Source organism: Castanea sativa, chromosome 5 (assembly GCF_040712315.1).
Source record: "Castanea sativa cultivar Marrone di Chiusa Pesio chromosome 5, ASM4071231v1".
NCBI classification, from domain to species: Eukaryota; Viridiplantae; Streptophyta; class Magnoliopsida; order Fagales; family Fagaceae; genus Castanea; species Castanea sativa.
In genome coordinates this window covers 25,587,616-25,606,358 of record NC_134017.1, presented here as the reverse complement: position 1 = coordinate 25,606,358, position 18,743 = coordinate 25,587,616, and the positions used below count along the sequence as shown (strand labels likewise).

General features: G+C 37.5%; 3 protein-coding genes across 3 annotated transcripts; 2 read left to right on the top strand and 1 right to left on the bottom strand.

The window, feature by feature from the left end:
* Positions 1–212: 212 nt before the first annotated feature.
* On the bottom strand, positions 213–854 carry LOC142636939 (uncharacterized). Its single transcript, XM_075811232.1, has one exon. It carries the CDS (start codon positions 748–750, stop codon positions 478–480), a length of 273 nt encoding a protein of 90 aa, XP_075667347.1. The 5' UTR covers positions 751–854; the 3' UTR covers positions 213–477.
* A 14,176-nt stretch (positions 855–15,030) lies between these two features.
* Positions 15,031–15,822, top strand: LOC142634980 (uncharacterized). Its single transcript, XM_075809206.1, has one exon. The coding sequence runs from the start codon at positions 15,031–15,033 to the stop codon at positions 15,820–15,822; it is 792 nt and encodes a 263-aa protein (XP_075665321.1).
* Positions 15,823–15,977: 155 nt separating this feature from the next.
* On the top strand, positions 15,978–16,598 carry LOC142634979 (uncharacterized). Its single transcript, XM_075809205.1, has 2 exons — positions 15,978–16,060; positions 16,292–16,598. Exons 1-2 carry the CDS (start codon positions 15,978–15,980, stop codon positions 16,596–16,598), a joined length of 390 nt encoding a protein of 129 aa, XP_075665320.1.
* The last annotated feature ends 2,145 nt before the right edge of the window (positions 16,599–18,743 follow it).

The window sequence follows — 18,743 nt, the reverse complement described above, 5'->3', positions numbered from 1 at the left end:
TTTTTTTTTCTTTTTTTCTTTTTTTTTGAGAGGTATATAAGAGATTGCTTGCAGGGCATAGGTGATCATAGGAGTAGATTGTTTAATAATGAATCTAGACAATAATAATTTAAAGGATATAAAATGATAGAAACATCTTTAAACGTACGTTGCCAAGCAATGAATTTCATTGTTTAAGCAAACCTCCAAAAAAAAAAAATTAACCAATTAAATTGCAGAAACAATTTGATGATTTCATTTTTATTTGAATAATTTAACAGTTACAACAATGAAGGAGGGAGTTCCCATCCTAATTCTCATTATAAATTAAGAAAAACAAACAATACCTTTGAATTACAAGAATACTTCATTTTCAAGTGGCTAAAAACTAAAACATGCATGTCTATCAAAGAGTGGAAACAAGCAACAACAAAGGAAACAAAACACAACCTTTATTACAGTCACATGAAGACCAAGTAAGGGTATATATAATATATGTTACAGCCCTCTTTCTAGCATTTGCTCGTAGTTCTCTATGGATTCAAGCCTTTGGATCAAAAGCTGTTGCCTGAATTTCTTGATGAATGCTTCAGCACTTTCGTTGATGTCTTGGGATGGCTTGCTCTCTAGCTGCTTTGTCACAGCTGCCTCTTTTATCTCTATAGTACGAGGCTTCACATGATCTCCTTTCTCTCTGAAATCGTTGGCTTTCTCTTTTTCATGTTGCAGAGTTGTGGGAGTATCGAATGAAGACATGGAGCTATTCTTCATTATATAGCTTTTTCCTTTTCTTTTCTTCTCTAAAAGAAACCAATTCAGAACGAATGCTTCTTAAAATCCTTTGCTTCCATACACACACATATATATAGAGAGAGAGAGAAGGAAACGTGGAATGATTTGTTGTGGCTAGTAATATCATTAGTTTATTCTGGTGTGAAGAGCCCCTCCCTAGTAAAGGAAAATCTTACTGGATATACCTAGCTAGGATGGAAAGTGCATATGCTTTTCCGCATCAACTAGAGATCCTCGCAGATGGCTTTGACCTTTGAATTTACTGTTCAGGTTCCACTAAGCTGCTTTGTATGAATAAAAGTCAGCACGACTCAATGTGAGACGACTACGTTTGTTTTTGTTTTTTCTTTTAACAAACAAGAATATTCATACTTTTCATACTTTTAAAAGTACTGTTTATGTCCCATGTGTAAGAGGCTGCACTGAAAAAATAAAAATAAAAAGTGCAAAATTCCAAACGTGGAATGTGGAAGCTGAATCCAAATTTTACCTAAACGTATAGATTTTTTATTTTGTTTTATTGTTAAAAGTATTGTAAATAAACGTAAAAGTTAGTTAAAATAGTACAGTAGAGCTCATGAATAATACCAAAAAGTGCAGTGAGGCCCATAAATAATAACAAAAATAAGCTGAATAGTAAAATAATTTTAATTTTTAATCGGTTCCCAAAAGCATGCTATGTATTCCATTCCTCTCTCTCTCTCTCTTTTTTTTTTTTTTTTTAAAGGGAAGTAACTCAAAAATAATAAATAATGGAACGGCTAATGTAATGAGCTACCTTTAAGCCACTCCTCTTCTCTTGAGCATCTTTGCTGACTTTGGAAATAAAGTCAGTAGTTAACCCTCAAGCAAGTTATTAGATCTTCCACATCAATCGTGCGCCTTAAGGCATGGTTTAGGAGTTAGGACCGAAGGTGCCGATCAATGTGCCATTCCGGCAGTGTTAAGAAATAATGTAACATTATGATTATGTTTATGTTCACACACACACACATATATATATATATATATCGAATTATTAGAAAGAGGAATCTTCATGGTGGATGACCGAATGAGAATAGTATGGCATCTACACCTAACTTTCTAATTATTTATAAAATATTTCTAAAAATAGATGGTTTAATATGTGCCCTAAAATATTTCATAAAATATTTATAAAGGCACACATTAATCAGGCTATATATATATATATATATATATATATATATATATATATATATATATATATATATATATATATATATATATATATATTATACACACACTAAAATCTCTAAAACCATGGTTATAAGCATATAATATTTCACTTATATTATAGTAAATATAAAAGTTTATCATAAAATATTACCTCAATTCAGAACAAATTATTCATAGTTTTAAACTTTAGTATTAATTAAAAGGAAAAAAAAAACACAATATAAAAAATAGAAAGCTTAGTTGTTCATTGCATACTAAGAAAACAAATAATACTAATAAGTTAGTGTAAATAAGTTACTATTATGTCCTTACAAAAATTCAAAAATTACAAAACTAAAAAAAAAAAAAGGTTTTTTTCTGTACCGGCCGGTACGCCCGGTATTGGCCGGTATTGCCCGAAATTGGCCGGTATGGCCGGTACACGACCGGTACGGCCGGTATTTTTTCCGGTACAAAATAGAAGTGTACCGGTACCGGTGCACTAACCGGTACGGTACGTACCGGCCGGTACGGCCGGTACCGGTACGGTATCGACCACCCTGATTTATAGCTAGCTAGGTACATTGCATGCACATGTTCTCTTCAACGAGAACAGAATAAAAAATGATACATTGCACATGGGTGGCATTAAATGTTGAGCATGGCAAGTTGTCACCGTGATATGGGCTCCCTAATCATTTATAGATGTCCCAAAAAGCAACTGTTATATGTCACGTTAAAGAGAACATAGAAGAATGGCCTACAATTTTTTGGCTTGTCTGGGTTGCAATGGGAATACTAGGTTGAGATCTTATCTTACATTTTAATTTTCTTGAGATTTCCTTCGTTTTAAATCTTCTTACAATAGTAGTGAAGTTGTGTTCAGTTGTGAAAACTCAGATTTGTGTAAATACACAAGAGCTTATTTAAACTCCCGAAATTAAAATTACGATTGGATAGCTTTTACTCTAACTTACACTACGTACGGAACAAGAGTAACAAAGCGCAAACAACCGTTAACACTACCCTAAACCATATTCATCCATTATCAACATTAAAAGAAAAGTTTAAAGAGTAGGAAAGAGAGATGCAAACATAAAATAACACCGAGGCATGTTATCAAAGAGGAAACAAAAAAACTCAGCAAAAAACCTTTCTGCAACCCTCCAAGTCGAAATTTATCCACTAGAGAATAAACTTGGAGTACATGAATAACAAAAGATCCTTCAAGCCTAGTCTACCCAATGTACTTGAGCCCTCCAAGCTCTTGCTACCAACTGGCTTCTCAGAAACCTTATCTTCTCTAACTTTCCTGATCCCGCAATTCAGCCTGATTGCATCTGCCAATAAATGGCTCCTTCTAATGCTTCCCAACAATACTAAATTCTCACTTTACAATCAGAATGGGTGTGATAAGTGTTCGAGCTATACCTCTCAAGGATATGGAGATGGAGAGGTAGGAGTTGAGGAAAACCACAAGAAAATGTGTAGATGATTGTGGGTATAACAATCTCTAACTCTCAGGTGTATTTTCTAAGGTTTTCTCTCTGAAAAGCATTCCTTACAATTTATGGGTAATGAGGATATATATAGTGTGGCTAAAGACTTGGTAAAGCAAAACATAACTTTTTGCCAAATAGAAAGTTTTGCGAGTACTTCACAGGATAACCTTTCCTGCGAGAAACTTGCGAAAACCTCTAGACTGGTATGACTCTTCATCTTCTAATCATGTGCTCTACACGTGACTCTTTCGCGGGTAGGCTTCTCGCGAAACACTCGCAGAATACACTTGTTCATCCTTTTAGGCTTGAGTCTTCACACCCTCTCACACTCATCCCTTACAATTAATCCCACATACATACAGGGAAAAAAATGATTCAAGAAATTACAATAAAATTTGGCACAGAATTAAAACCAACACAAAATAGTTGTAAATTACAGCTTTACAAGTTGAAATCTACCCTATTAGAGATATATTTAAACTAATAGTATAGGCTTATGTTCAATTATATGTGGTGTGCAAGTTAAGTCTTTTCCCTACACTGGAAATCTATTAACCATATAAAGTTAATGTATGGTTGGTACATGGTTTAGAAATACTTGTATTGGGTTCAATGTAACACAATAATTGTTCTTCACTCATATATCAAATATGTAGCCTTTAAGGAATTTTTTTTTTTTTTTTTTTTTGGCATAGATCATTAGACCAAACCATGTAATCCTTCGTGTGTGTTCATTTGTTACTTTTTTACACTTCTACTTCTATTTTCCTCCAATTTATTTAATATGGTATCAAAGTATCTTTAATTAACAAACTCCAACAATTTCTCTCTCTTTTTTTTTTATTTTTCTTGCTAAGGGGGTAATTACACTTTTCTTCCTTGAAGTTTAGGATGAATGAAACTTTATCTTAAAATTTAAGGGAAAAAACACTACCTTATTAATATCCGTTTGACAAAATTATGAATAGATATGGAACGTAAGAAATAAAAAGTTATCCAGCCATGAAAGGTGTCATTTTGGTGATTGACATGCTGACACCGTCATTGCAATAACTTTCAAACCTAATTTTAATTAAAACATCTCTAGGCCACCACCACGAATTAATGTTACTGCTACTAATGCTAGTAAACAAGACTCTCAAATATGGTCTTGTCCTAGAAGAACTCCCATAAAGGAAGAAGAAGAATTTTTTTCCTTAATTCTAAAATCAATTATTTTATTAAAGAGTATTTTAAATTATACAATATGACTTTTGCTTTTTACTTTTATTTTTTTAAGGAATTATAGAAAGATTTGTCATTGCAAGTCTTTTTGGTGCTTGATAAACTTTGTAATTTGTTTTTCATATTTTAAATTGTTATATTTTTAGTTTTACTAAACATGGTTAAATTTTGATAAAGAACATATTTTAAAATAATATGTTACTATTATAATGGAAAGAAGGGAAGCGTTATTTTTTTCAAATATTAATAAAGGGGAGTGTTTTTTCCCTTCAAATTTGGGGTGTCATTCCTCCAAATCTCAAAGGAATGAATATAATGACTCTATGATTATAAAATTATGAACCAACTTTGAAGTTCATACAATATCACTCTCAATTTAACTCCGTGTTTCTTCTGAAAAAAATTATTAAATTTTTGAAAAATAACAACTCAAATTCGAATTTGATATTTATGCACGTTTATTTCTTGTTTTAAACATGTGCCTGACTTTTCTAACCTTTATAAAAAAAATTAAAAAAAAAAAGATGTGGCCAACTAAATTAAAGCATGAAAATTCAGTAGGGTGAATAATAGATAAACATTTCAAGGTGTTAGAGATATATTAGCCTATTAATATAAGCCCAAACTTAATTCTACTTTGTGTGCAAGCCAAGTCTCCTACTTGTTCTAGAAGTCTATTAGTCTAGGGTTTAGTCTACTATATATACACATATTATGGTTCATTGTAACATAAGATTTGTACTACACTCTAATATATTATTGATGTAGCTCTTTAGGGTTTCCTTCATGGATGTAAGCCGTTAGCCTGAACCACGTAATCCTTGTGTGTTATTGTGTTCTATACTTTATGTTTTTACTTCCACATCCATACTAGCATATTCAACATGGTGTATCAATGCTAATATTTAACACAAGTCAGCAAGCACATGATCAAAATTCAAAAGGCAATTTTTTCTGCTATAATATCTTGTCGGCCGTGATTCATATGTTGGCTTGCATATTTTATATTTCATATTTCATATCTTGAAGGTAGCCTTATCCTGATCTAGGTATGGGAAACAACAGTTGAGAAAAATAAAACTATAAAAGCAAGAAAGTAAAATCATATTTATTTTGGCGTAATGTTTTTCTATGAAATATATTGGAGGCTGCATTCCAACTTGACGAGTACTTCTTGGGAAGGGAAATACTGCAACTCTCATTTTGGGCCTGTTTTTTGAAAAATATTAATTTTAGCAACTACTAAATAAAAAGAAAACATTTTATTATTTTCTTTTTTTATTGGTAGTAAACATTGTATTATATTTAACATTTTTATTATAGGATAAAAATTAGATACACAGTACTTTAGGTGTTATTCCTTAAATTTCTCTCTTAAAATTTAGTCATGTGGCTTTTTTCTCATAGGATGAAAGTGTATTTTTAGTTAAGTAGTAACAAGGTTGAATTTTAAGAAATAAACTTATGAAACAACATTTAAGTACTATACTTAGGTTTTATCCTTTATTATATGTTACTTTTTCCGTTTTTGCACCATGTCCATATACAAGCAACTCATTATAGCCAAATAAATAGTCTTTTATGTTTAAAACAATAATCTTTTTAGTTTATTCAGTAAACTTGGAGGAGCTGATTACCACAATTGTTAAAAGTAAAAAATTCCCCCCCCCCCCCCCAAATTTGTTTGGAAGAAATATTCTCTAACCTACCATGGGGAGTTCGAGGGATACCCTAGTAGTTCCATTACTTCTCGTGGTGCTTTAGCACTAGGGTTCAAATTTTACCAAATACTAACCCACCTTGTGACACTTCACAAGACTATTTAGGTATATTTTTAGTAGCATAATGTAATTAAATGATCTAATAACGTGTATGATTTAATGCAAGTAGATAATATTATATAAACTGTCAATGATTGAGTTAGAGAAATCTCAATCGATTTGAAGGAAAATTTTGTCCATTATTAATTGGAGCAAAGTTGCAAATTGTTTGGGAACTCAAAAGTCAGAACTACACTTAAAATGGGCCTGGATCAAGTTGAGCGACATTGATCTTTGATTAAAACTTAGAAGCGATCTTAAGAACAAATTGACTTCTAAAGATGAAATGGTTGAGCAACATTGATCTCGATCTCGGTGCCATATACTTGTGGAATACAATTGTTAAAGAAAAAGAGCGTAAACAAATAAATAGCATCCAAAGTGTTTTACAAGAACAATTTTGCTTTGCCAAAGGCTGCAAAGTATGACCAAGAATTTTTTTTTTTTTTTAGGGGGAAACAATCCTTAAAAAGATTCCAATCTTTTGATTCATCCATACTCTACCTTAGACGTTTAAGCAAAGCTCAAGTATAGCATAATTGAAGAGCTCAACTACCGAATTATTTGCTATACGAGTTTAAACAGCAATTTTCAATGTTTAAGGATCCGTTTAGATACAATTTATTTTGCTAAAAACTGAAACGACTATAACAAAATAATTTTTAAATAAGTGGATAGTGCCGTGAGACCCATTTTTAATTTTTTTTTTAAATAAAGTGATTGTGAGTCCCGTGAATAGTGCGTGAACAGTGCGTGAACAGTGCATAAACAGTACGTGAACAGTGCATGAATAGTGTGAACAGTGCATAAACAGTACGTGAGCAGTGCATGAATAGTGTGAACAGTAACTTTGCCCCTTAAAGCTGAGACGTGTGCAGCAAAAAAAAGAAGAAGAGGAAAACGCTGAAAACACAAACACAAAATAATCTGGATCCAAACACATACTAAATAGTAAAATTTGTGGGTTTAAAGAAAGAATTTTGGCAAGAGTGTTTAATTAAAGAGCATTAGAATCATAGTTCTCAATTTAGGTATTTAGAAGTTTAAACTTTAAACACTATATTTTGAAAACACATCGAGAGTGATTTTCAGTTTTTGAATAACAATGTTAAACGATATTATTGTAAATATTTTGAAAAAGATGGAATCCACATGATTTGACAATACACAATCCAAACGCACTTATGCCACTTTGAAAAGCATGAAACTCACAAAATAGTTACCACTTCTTGTAAAAACACATACTCGTACCAAACGGACAATTTGTACTTTCACTTTTGAAAATATGTCATTATAAACATGGTACAAACAATTTTTTTTTTTTTTTTTTTTGCATTACAAGTACTTTAAAAACATATTTTTACAATCCTTTATAAATCATAATTTCCACGTCATTTTGAAATTAATTCTTGTACTTTCTTACCAAACAGTACTCTAAGCTTTTAGCTTTTACATGTTTAGCTTTGACATATCTAAAGCATCAACATTGGAGGTTGTATCACCCCAAACTTCAATTTAGTGCCCAACATCGGTGCAGCCATATATATATATATATATATATATATATATATTTACTTCGTTGGGTATCGAGAGAGAGAGGAAGTGAGAAAAAAATTAATTAAAAAATAAATAGTGTTTGACTGATGGTAAAAATAAGGCTATTGATACAAAGTGTGTTGTGAAATTATGTGATAAAATAGATAAAATAAATTTTAAGGCGTTAAATCATAAATGATAAAATATTTTAGCTTCACTAGCGTGGATGCTACTGTTCACCTACTGTTCACACTCTAACAGATTCTCTAAACACAAAACTTTTCCTTTTTTTTTTTGTTGAAGTTGCTACAATGCTTCTCTAGATACAGAGAACATTAGCAACTCCAAATGAATTTTTATACTTAAAAAATTCATACATCTCAATAAAAAAAATAAAAAAAATTCTTTCTCTCTCCCCTCATAACTACAAACACAACAATCTTTTTCTCAAAAATCTCTAAACTCAAGCATAATCAGATTATCAAAATACAAACTCAAAAACAAAATTTTAAAATTAATCAAATCATAACAATAAAAACAAAAAAAAAAGAAAAAAAAAGACAGAAGACAGAAGCCATCTAACCTATCTGGACTGCGTTGGGGATGAAGATGAGCGACGACTCCAGGCTGGGCCAACTGATTTGGGACGAAGATGACCCATCTGGACTGCATTGGGGACAAATGTTCTGGAATCAAGTAAAAAAAAAAAAGCGAGAGAATTGGAGAAAAAAGAGAGAGAAGAGTTGCTGGAATGTTCTTGAATGAGGGAGAAAGAAAATAAAAGAGGTGGGGTGGGGGCAGATAGAGATAGGAAAACGTGTGTGGAGGAGAAAAACATGGAAAAAACGTATGGATGAAATGGAATGAGAGAAAGGAGAAATAAATTAAAAAATAAAAAATCCTAATTGAGAAATGTCACTATAATATTTTCACAATAAATTTTAAGTAACAGATTGTAATTAGTTAATATTGGTGAGTAAAAAAATAATTTTAGTGATGGGTTCAAATTAGAACTAGTAACAACTTTTTACATAAATTTTGTTATGAAAGTATTGCGAAAAATGTTGTGAATATAGCACTTTTCATTGAAAAATATAATTGTTAGGAATGAATATAGGAAGAATAAATGATGATAAAAAAAAGAATAAAGAATTAATGAAGAAATAATATTTAAATGAGATAGAGAATGCAATAAAGAATCTGTTGGCAAGTGTATTTGAAAAAGTAGGTAGCTAAAAGGTAAAAGTCACTGTTTATGCTCCAAATAGTACAAATATTTAAAGAATCTGCTAGAGATGCTCTTAGCCATGGAAACACTCCACCAATACTCACTTCATTTCCGCCCGATATCTCTCGCCGATAAATGCCTAAAACCCGGCTCACCCGCACCAATATTTCAAAAAACCCGAATACCTATTCGGTACTCGGATCTTCCAACCCGAAATAGCTATTTGGTACCGGTTTCGTGACCCGGAAACCTTACAACTTGGCTCACAATTCCATTCCCAGAGCAGGGTGGCTTCTAGGTCTCAGAGACAAGAAGAAGACAAGCTTGCCCGATATCGTGAAGGCGGGCGACCCAATTCTCCACGGACTGGCCCGAGAAGTTGCTGTTGAGGAAATTGGGTCGGAGCGGATCCAAAAGATAGTTGATGATATGGTTCGGGTTATGAGAAAGGCTCCTGGGGTTGGTCTAGCTGCTCCTCAGATTGGAATTCCTCTAAGGGTCAGTTTCTATCTTCTTCTTTTTTTTTTTTTCTTTAATGGGTCAATTTCATTTTTTGTTTTGGTTTCTATTTGGTTAGTGAGAAAGTGTGAAGAAAATGTGAAATGTAGGAGAATTATGGGTTTCGTAAGTTTTGTCATCAGGGTCACTTGTGTGGACCATTTTAGTTGCATAACAAGTTATCAGTAAGTCATTAATTGTATAGGAGTATGGTGTTACTGCTTTGTGTTCTGTGTCTTTGGCTGAATTGAAGCTACATTGGTGGATAAGGTTGTCAATTTTCATATGTTTTTATTTTGGACTGGATTTTTGTATTTTGTAAGAAGACTTGATCGTCTTTTTTTTTCTTTTTTTTTTTCTCTTTACCGGAATTTACCACATAGAGAAGAGTATTCTTTAGGATTGAGCTAGATATCTTGAAGTATCATATAACAATGTAAGGCAAATTGACCCCCAAAGAAAAGACACAGTTAAGAGAGATATGATATGAGTCTTGCAGTTAAAGGCTTACGGCTTATTATACTTTACCTGCTTCTTAATCTAAAGGAAATATATTTTCTTACTGTTTTAAAGATTACTGTTTTGTTGTTGCTAACTTTATGTGTGAATGAAGGCAAATTGAGGGGCCATTCTGTCACCATATTTTGTTGCCAATTGCTACACTATAGATTGTGAGCGAATTCAAATCTTTTTATAAAACATTACGTCTTGGCAAAACCAACTTTTTAAGTAGGGGGCGCGGGGGGAGTTAGAATTTTCTTATTGACTATGTTGTCATTATTATCTCTGCAGATAATAGCTAGTTTTAGAAGATACAAAAGAATATATCAGTAATGCACCCAACAAAGAGACTAAGGCACAAGATAGACGACCTTTTGATCTTCTAGTATGTCAACTACGATGGTCAAGGACAACATTCAAATAAAATTGATATTGTAGCATCCAAGAACTTTCACTTGACAATTAAAATTTATTAGTTCTTTTGAGGCAGGTCATTTTCAACCTAAAGCTTAAGAAGAAGAGCAACCGGACTGGACTATTTTTTGAAGGGTGCCTAAGGTAAAACACAGACAGATAATGTGAAATATTTTTTTTTTTTAAACTTACAGTATAGTTTTCTGTTCCTTTGGGATCCTTTGTTCCTGAAGAGGAGTAAAAATGTAGGTGAAAGATAGTTTTAGCTAAATGCGACGACATAAAGCTGGCAGGTCAATAGTTGACGGATCCAAGATGCACAAACGCACTGTGGACAGATGTAAGTGACACGTGGCAGTCATCTATTTTGACTTAGTTCCAAGGATTCCTAAATGGAATTAAATTGCGTTTCACGATTAACTATAAAGAATCCCAATATGAGAAGAATTCTAACGAGTAATGGATTCTGTAATATACAATCATCAAAAAGGATCTTCCCTAGAAGGAAACATATGTGGTGCACAAGAAACAGAGGCTGGCTCTACTATAAACACCCATGAACCCTTAGAATACGAGGTATGCATAATTCACTCAACTCTGGCACTCTAGGGTTGCGAAAAGTTCTAACTTGACATTTGGAGGGTTTTTGGCCGGTACCACACCGATGCTCTCTGTTAGGTCTTTTCTTTTTGTTGTGCAGGTATCGTTTCAACCTTGTAAGGACTGTGTGGCTTACTGGTGATTTTTTGTCATCATTAGTTGGCGTTGTCTGTGGGAAGAGAGTAATCAGCCGTTGCTTTATCCCTGACACAAAAAGTTGCATGATCCCTGACACAAAAAGTTGCATAGTACTCACTCGATCGATGGCAACAACCAACAATCAGGGCGACGAACCACACGCTACAGCCTTGAAGAGACAAGTCCTAACGCTAGCAGCAACAATTGAACGCCTGACCAAGCAAAATCATGATTTAGAAAAGCAATTGCTGCAAAAGAATGCACACCCTAGCGCACAAGAGGAAGACCAAGAAGGGATAAGCACTGAGAGGAGGAACCAAGAAGGACCTGAGAATAGCAACGCTCCGAGTAGACCGGAGCGACAGGACACCAACCGGCCATCTATCTCGGACACTCTCCCACCTCACATAGCCGCTGAGATGCAAATGATGAAGGAACGGATGGATGTGATGATGAACGCCCTCAAAGGTCTAGTATCTAGCGACCTCGATGACCTGGTCCAGCAAACTGATTTGCCTTTCACTGCTCCCGTCAGTTCATGCCCTCTTCCCCCAAAATTTCGCATGCCTCAGGTGAAGAGTTATGACCAGTCCAAAGACCCCTTGGACCATTTGGAATCTTTCAAGACCATCATGCATCTTCAAGGGATATCAGATGAGATCATGTGCAGGGCTTTCCCCACTACGCTGAAGGGACCCACAAGGATCTGGTACAGCCGGTTGACGTCGAACTCCATTAGTACTTTTAAGGATTTGGGCGCTCAATTCGTGTCACACTTTATCGGGGGTCACCGGTATAAGAAATCCACCGCGTGTCTGATGAGCATTAGGCAATGAGAATACGAGACACTAAGATCGTACATAACTCGCTTTAACAAAGAGGCTCTCTCGATAGACAAAGCAGGCGACAAGATACTTGTGGCAGCATTCACCAATGGGCTACGGAAAGGTAAGTTCCTATTCTCTTTGTATAATATCGACCGAAAAACTATGTCGGATGTACTTTACAAGGCAACCAAGTACATGAACGCGGAAGACGCGTTACTGGCTAGGGAAGAGAAGCCTAGGAAAAGGGAGAGATAGGAAGATACACCACTAGACAAAGGACGGAAGATGGCCAGAATTAGAGAACGGAGGGAGTACAGACGTTCCAAACCACCTACAGGGAAATTCACGATCTTCACTCCTTTGACAGCTCCGATCGACCAAGTGCTAATGTAGATAAAGGATGAAGGAACCTTGACCTTTTCCAGTAAATTGAGAGGGGATCCTAACATAAGGTCAAGGGACAAATATTTTCATTTCCATCATGATCTCGGCCATGATACGGCTGACTGCTACGACCTGAAGCAACAGATTGAAGCTCTTATCAGGCAAGGAAAGCTACAAAGATTTGTCAGCAAGGAAAAGAAGAATTGGCCACAAGACCAAGCCCCCCAACGAGAGAATGAACATCCCAGACCACCGATAAGAGACATAAGGATGATTGTCGGGGGCACCGCTACTGTAGGATCGTCCAAAAAGGCCCGCAAAACATACCTAAGGATGGTGCAAAATGTCCAAATGATGGGTTCTACACCAAAGATGCCGAGGATTGATAACTCGGTCGTCCAGTTTTCGGAGGAAAATGCACGACATCTTCACCACCCACATGATGATGCACTCGTCGTCACTTGCGAGCAGGAGATTACAATATGCACCAAGTTTTAGTGGATAACGGAAGCTCGGCTGACATCCTCTACTACCCAGCATTCCAGCAAATGGGGATTGGTCGAGAACGACTAGTTCCGACGAACGCCCCACTCGTTAGCTTTGGAGGAATAAAGGTTTACCCCCTTGGGACGGTCACATTGCCTGTGAAGGTGGGTGATTTTCCCTAGCAGATCACTAAAGACGTGACATTCCTCATGGTTGATTGCTCGTTGACTTATAATGCCATCCTTGGACGACCAGTCTCAATTTATGGAAGGTCGTGACCTCGACTTACCATTTAATGGTTAAGTTCCAAACCGAGTATGGAATTAGAGAGTGGCGCAGAAATCAGGTAGCCGCGCGTGAATGCTACGTAGCTATGATGGAAATAGACGACCACCTACAAACGATGAACATAGAAGAGCAGCGGATGGTAGCAGAACCGGTGAAAGAGTTAGAAGAAGTACCCCTCGATGACTCTAGGCCCGAACGGACCACGAGAATTGGTACTTTGGCCAGCCAGTCGACACGGCAAGCACTTGCAACGTTCCTAAAAGAAAACAAGGTCATGTTTGCAAGAAGTCACGAAGACATGCTGGGGATCGACCCGTCGATCATAGTCCACAGGCTGAATGTATCACCCTCGTTCTCTCCTATCTAACTGAAAAAGCGAGTGTTCACCCCTGATCGAGATAGAGCCATAGCTGAGGAAGTGCAGAAATTACAGGAAGCAGATTTCATACGTGAAGTATACTATCCGGATTGGTTGGCAAATGTGGTAATGGTTAAGAAGGCAAATGGAAAATGGAGGATGTGTGTAGACTTCATAAATCTAAATAGGGCCTGCCCTAAGGATAGTTACCCGCTCCTTCGAATTGATACCTTGGTAGACTCAACCGCAAGACATGAACTTTTAAGCTTCATGGAGGCATTCTCCAGCTACAACCAGATCAAGTTAGATGAAGTTGATCAAGAGAAAACCTCGTTTGTTATAAGTTGGGGGCTTTTCTGCTACAAAGTAATGCCCTTCGAACTCAAGAATGCAGGGGCCACATATCAGAGATTGATGAACAGGATGTTCGCGCACCAGATTGGAAGAAATGTTCAAGTTTACGTAGACGACATGCTAGTGAAAAGCGTTTAGGAGTCTGATCACTTGGGCAACCTCCAGGAGACTTTCAACACTCTTCAGTCTTACAACACGAAGCTAAATCCGAGCAAGTGCGTGTTCGGAGTAACCGCAGGAAAGTTTTTAGGATTTATGGTGTCCCAAAGGGGTATTGAGGTCAACCCAGAGAAGGTGAAGGTGATAATGGAATTGGCCCCCCTAAAGACGATAAAGGAGGTACAAAGCTCGAATGGCAAAATCGCAGCCCTGAATAGGTTCGTATCACGGGCGACGGATAAGTGCCTCCCTTTCTCTTGCACACTAAGGAAATCGTTTGAATGGACGAATGAATGCAAAAAGGCATTTGAAGATTTGAAAGCGTATCTCCTTCTCCACTATTACTCAGCCCATCCAAGCCGGGGGAAGAGTTGTTTCTGTACCTAGCCGTCTCCCCAGCGGTTGTCAATGCGGCTCTTATTAGAGAAGAAGATAATGTGCAAAGGCCCGTATACTTTATAAGCCGTGCACTCAGGGGAGCAGAAGAGAGGTACCCTTAGATGGAAAAGTTAGCCTTCGCATTGGTGACCGCCGCACGAAAACTCAAACCATACTTTCAAGCACACACCATAAATGTCATGACGGATAAGCCCTTACGAAAAGCAATGAGTAGCCCCGAAGTTGAGGGACGAATGGCATTATGGGCGGTCGAGTTGAGTGAGTTCGACGTTTAGTACCAACCACGAACTGATGTAAAGGGATAGGTAATAGCGGACTTCATTGCTGAGTTCACCTTCATGGAGGACCAGGGGCAGAGGAAGCTCCCATGTGGAGCATTCACACAGACAGATCCTCCAACAAACATGCCGGTGGAGCTGGCGTAGTACTCCACACACCAGAAGGAGACAAGATCGAGTGCATGATCCGTTTGGACTTTTCCACAACCAATAACGAAGAAGAATACGAAGCCTTAATAGCAGAACTAGACTTCGCAATAGCTGTAGGCGCTAAGAGTATGGTCGTATACTCCGATTCTCAAATCGTGACCAGTCAGGTTAATGGCGGTTACGAATGCAAGAGTGAAAGAATGAAGAGGTATCTCAAGGAAGTGAAGGGTCGAAAAAGTAACCTTCAGATCAAGTTGATTCAAATCCTAAGGGAAGAGAACCAAAAGGCCGACCAACTTGTAAAAGCAACTTCCGCAAAACCTATGATTGTCCCCAACCAAGTATTATCCTTTGTTCAACTCTCATCACTGATAAATGGTACTGGTGTACAAGAGGTAAGCAGTGAACATTGTTGGATGACTCCAATAGCCGCATATCTGAAAGACGGCAAACTGCCAGACAACAAGGAAACCACAAGAAAGTTGAAGGTTAAAGCCTCCCGGTTCGTCATAATTAAAAACATTATATACAAGAGGGGTTTCTCTCGGCCTTACCTGAGATGCCTTGCCTTTGAAGAATCAGACTATGTTATGAGGGAGGTCCATGAAGGAATTTGCGGCAACCACTCTGGATCTAGGTCTTTAGTGCACAAGCTACTCCGGGCAAGATACTACTGGCCAACGATGCAAAAGGATGCCGACGCATACGTTAGAGCTTGTGACAAATGCTAACGGTTTGGAAATTTCATAAGGCAACCAACAGAAGAGCTCACCCCTATAACGGCCCCATGGCCATTCGTACAATGGGGATTGGACATCATGGGCCCGTTCCCAACAGCGTTAAGGCAGTTAAAATTCCTAGTGGTCGGCATTAACTACTTCACTAAATGGGTGGAAGCAAAGGCTTTGGCCACTATCGCGGAGAAGAATATCCGGAGCTTTGTATGGAGGAATATTATTTGCAGGTATGGTATACCAAGGGTGCTTGTCTCAGACAACAGAAAGCAATTCGACAATGACACATTCAGGGATTTCTGTTCACAACTAGGGATCAAGAACCACTACTCGTCTCCCGCCCACCTACAGGCCAACGGACAAGTTGAAGTCACAAACTAATCCTTGCTCAAAATCATCAAGACTCGGCTCAAGGGGCAAAGGGCATATGGCTAGATGAATTGCCAAGTGTTTTATGGGTATATAGGACAACGACAAGGACACCAACAGGGGAAACACCGTTTCGATTAGCATATGGTAGCGAAGTAGTCATCCCAGCAGAAGTAGGGCTTACAAGTTACCGGGTTAGGAACCACGACGAGGACAAGAACCATGAAGCCATGCACTTACAGCTCGATCTGATGGACGAAATCAGAGCGACGGCCGAGCAAAGATTAGCGTGGTACCAGAACCTTATGGCGAAGCATTACAACTCTAAGGTCAGGCATAAGGACTTCCAAGTTGGAGATCTTGTCTTGAGGAAAGTAATTGGCGCTACAAAAGGCCCCTCTTAGGGGAAGCTAGGACCTAACTGGGAAGGACCGTACAAAATCACCTCATTTCATAGGAAGGGAACGTACCACCTAGAGACAATAGAAGGGCAAAAATTGAGTCACCCGTGAAACACAGAACACCTGAAGAAGTACTACCAGTAAATGATGACCGAAGACGACAATAACACCCTCCTTATTTCTAGTTTATCATTTTTAGCAGATAATTTTAGTTTTTTTTTTCTATAGTACTCTTATGGCCCAAAGGGAAAATTTTATTTTTTATGAACAATATTCTACCCATCCATTATAATAAGAGGAGTTTATTCAGAGCATACAAAATTTTTGTTGCTCAGGTTCTATTATAGTCCACATAGTGGACGGATCGTCCCATTAAGGATGAAAATTATTAAAGTCCACATAGTGGACGGATCATCCCAAGAAGGATGAAGTTGGGACCACAAAGTGGATGGACTGTCCCATAATTAATGAAATCTACTAAATCCACATAGTGGACGGATCGTCCTATTAAGGACGAAAGTTACCAAGTCCATGTAGTGGACGGATCATCCTAAGAAGGATAAAAATATGTCAAGTCCACACAGTGGATGGATCGTCCCTTTAAGGACAAAAATTATTAGTCCACATAGTGGACGGATCGCCCCATTAAGGAAGAAAATTATTAGTCCACATAGTGGACGGATTGTCCTATTAAGGACGAAAGTTACAAAGTCAACGTAGTGGACGGATCGTCCCGTAGAGAACTAACTCCACATAGTGGATGGGTAATCACATGATTAACTCAATCCATTAAAGTGGACGGGTTATCCTAAAAAGGATAAATCCATTAAGTCCATCAAATGGACAGTTCATTGTATGAAGGATGAAAATCTAACAAGTCCATAAAGTAATTACTCAAGAGGACGACCAATTTTAACACCATATGGACGGACTCATTAGTTAAAAACAAATGCTTAAATAGACGGATTAAACTCCCACACAGGACGACATATCTAACATAGAATAAAACTACATACTGAACGAGCAAGGATAATAGAAGACGGACAGAAGTGCTTCGAAAGACATAGTCAAAATACAACAAACATTAACAAAAAGCCTACAAAAGACAACGGTGGAATTTGGATAATGAATTGTTCTCCCATACATTTTTTGTACTTAAACAAAAATATAAAAACAGGGTATGTACTACTCCTGAACTACAACGGTATCCTCCTTGTCACTGGGACCTTTTATTAAGGGTTGATGGGCATCATCTTCAACGAATCCCTTCTCACCAAGCTTTTGGACTTCACCATCGCTTTGCTCTTCCCCAAAAAGCTCGTCCATCCACAAAAAGTCGACGGGAGTACCTGTCGTCTGACCCTCAGGATCTACGTTGATGTGAGACAGGTTCAGGTCAGGAAAGGAAGCTTTTACTTGACGAAGGCAGTCGTCAAAACCGTCAGCAAAAGAGATACCCAGCTCACTTAAAAGGGTGTCGGAGTCCCGGTACTCTTTGATGGCGTCAGCTTTTGCATGACGAAGGCTTTCATCTTTCTCAGCCAAGGCTTCTTTCATCGGGTCGACCTCCTTCTCTAATTCCTCCCGAATCTTCTCGGATAGTTTAAGCTTCTCTTCATGACGGAGCTTCCATGCCTTAAGCTCCGCCAACTCTTCCTCCGTTGCCTCTACCCTTGCACGAATGCGCTCTAGCGTTTTGTCATAAGAAAGGCAACGGTCAAACAACCTTTTCGCCATCATTATCCCCTACACCAAAAACAATGTGATAAGAATGAAATCAATTTAAGCTCGACAGAAAGATTTGTGACGAGTATGAACCTGTGTAAGGGTGAATAGAGCCATCTCCCCCATAGCCTCAGTAGCGTGGTTGCCCAAATCCTCGTAATCTTCATCCTTGATAATAGACGCGATTTGACAAAAGGCATACTATGAATCTTCTCTAATTAGGACGGGCGGTTTCTCCTTGACAGGGTCAGGATTGGTCATCAGACCCTTGCCCTTACCTAAGCCCAACTTAGGGGGCAACTTAAATGCGCCGGGAGTTTGATTAGCAGGCAGCCTCTTCACCACCCTCTGTTTCTTGCTATGATGATCAATCTTCTCGAACGGTTGCCTCTTAGCAAACGGAATGTTTGAACCCGTCTTGGG

Excerpts from the sequence above, each read along its gene's own strand:
- LOC142634979 (XM_075809205.1), top strand. The coding sequence starts at position 15,978 with ATGGGTGGAAGCAAAGGCTTTGGCCACTATCGCGGAGAAGAATATCCG. Across the intron at positions 16,061-16,291 it reads GAATATTATTTGCAGGTATG|GACAACGACAAGGACACCAA; the intron begins GTATACCAAGGG and ends ATGGGTATATAG.
- LOC142634980 (XM_075809206.1), top strand. The coding sequence starts at position 15,031 with ATGTGGAGCATTCACACAGACAGATCCTCCAACAAACATGCCGGTGGA.
- LOC142636939 (XM_075811232.1), bottom strand. The coding sequence starts at position 750 with ATGAAGAATAGCTCCATGTCTTCATTCGATACTCCCACAACTCTGCAA.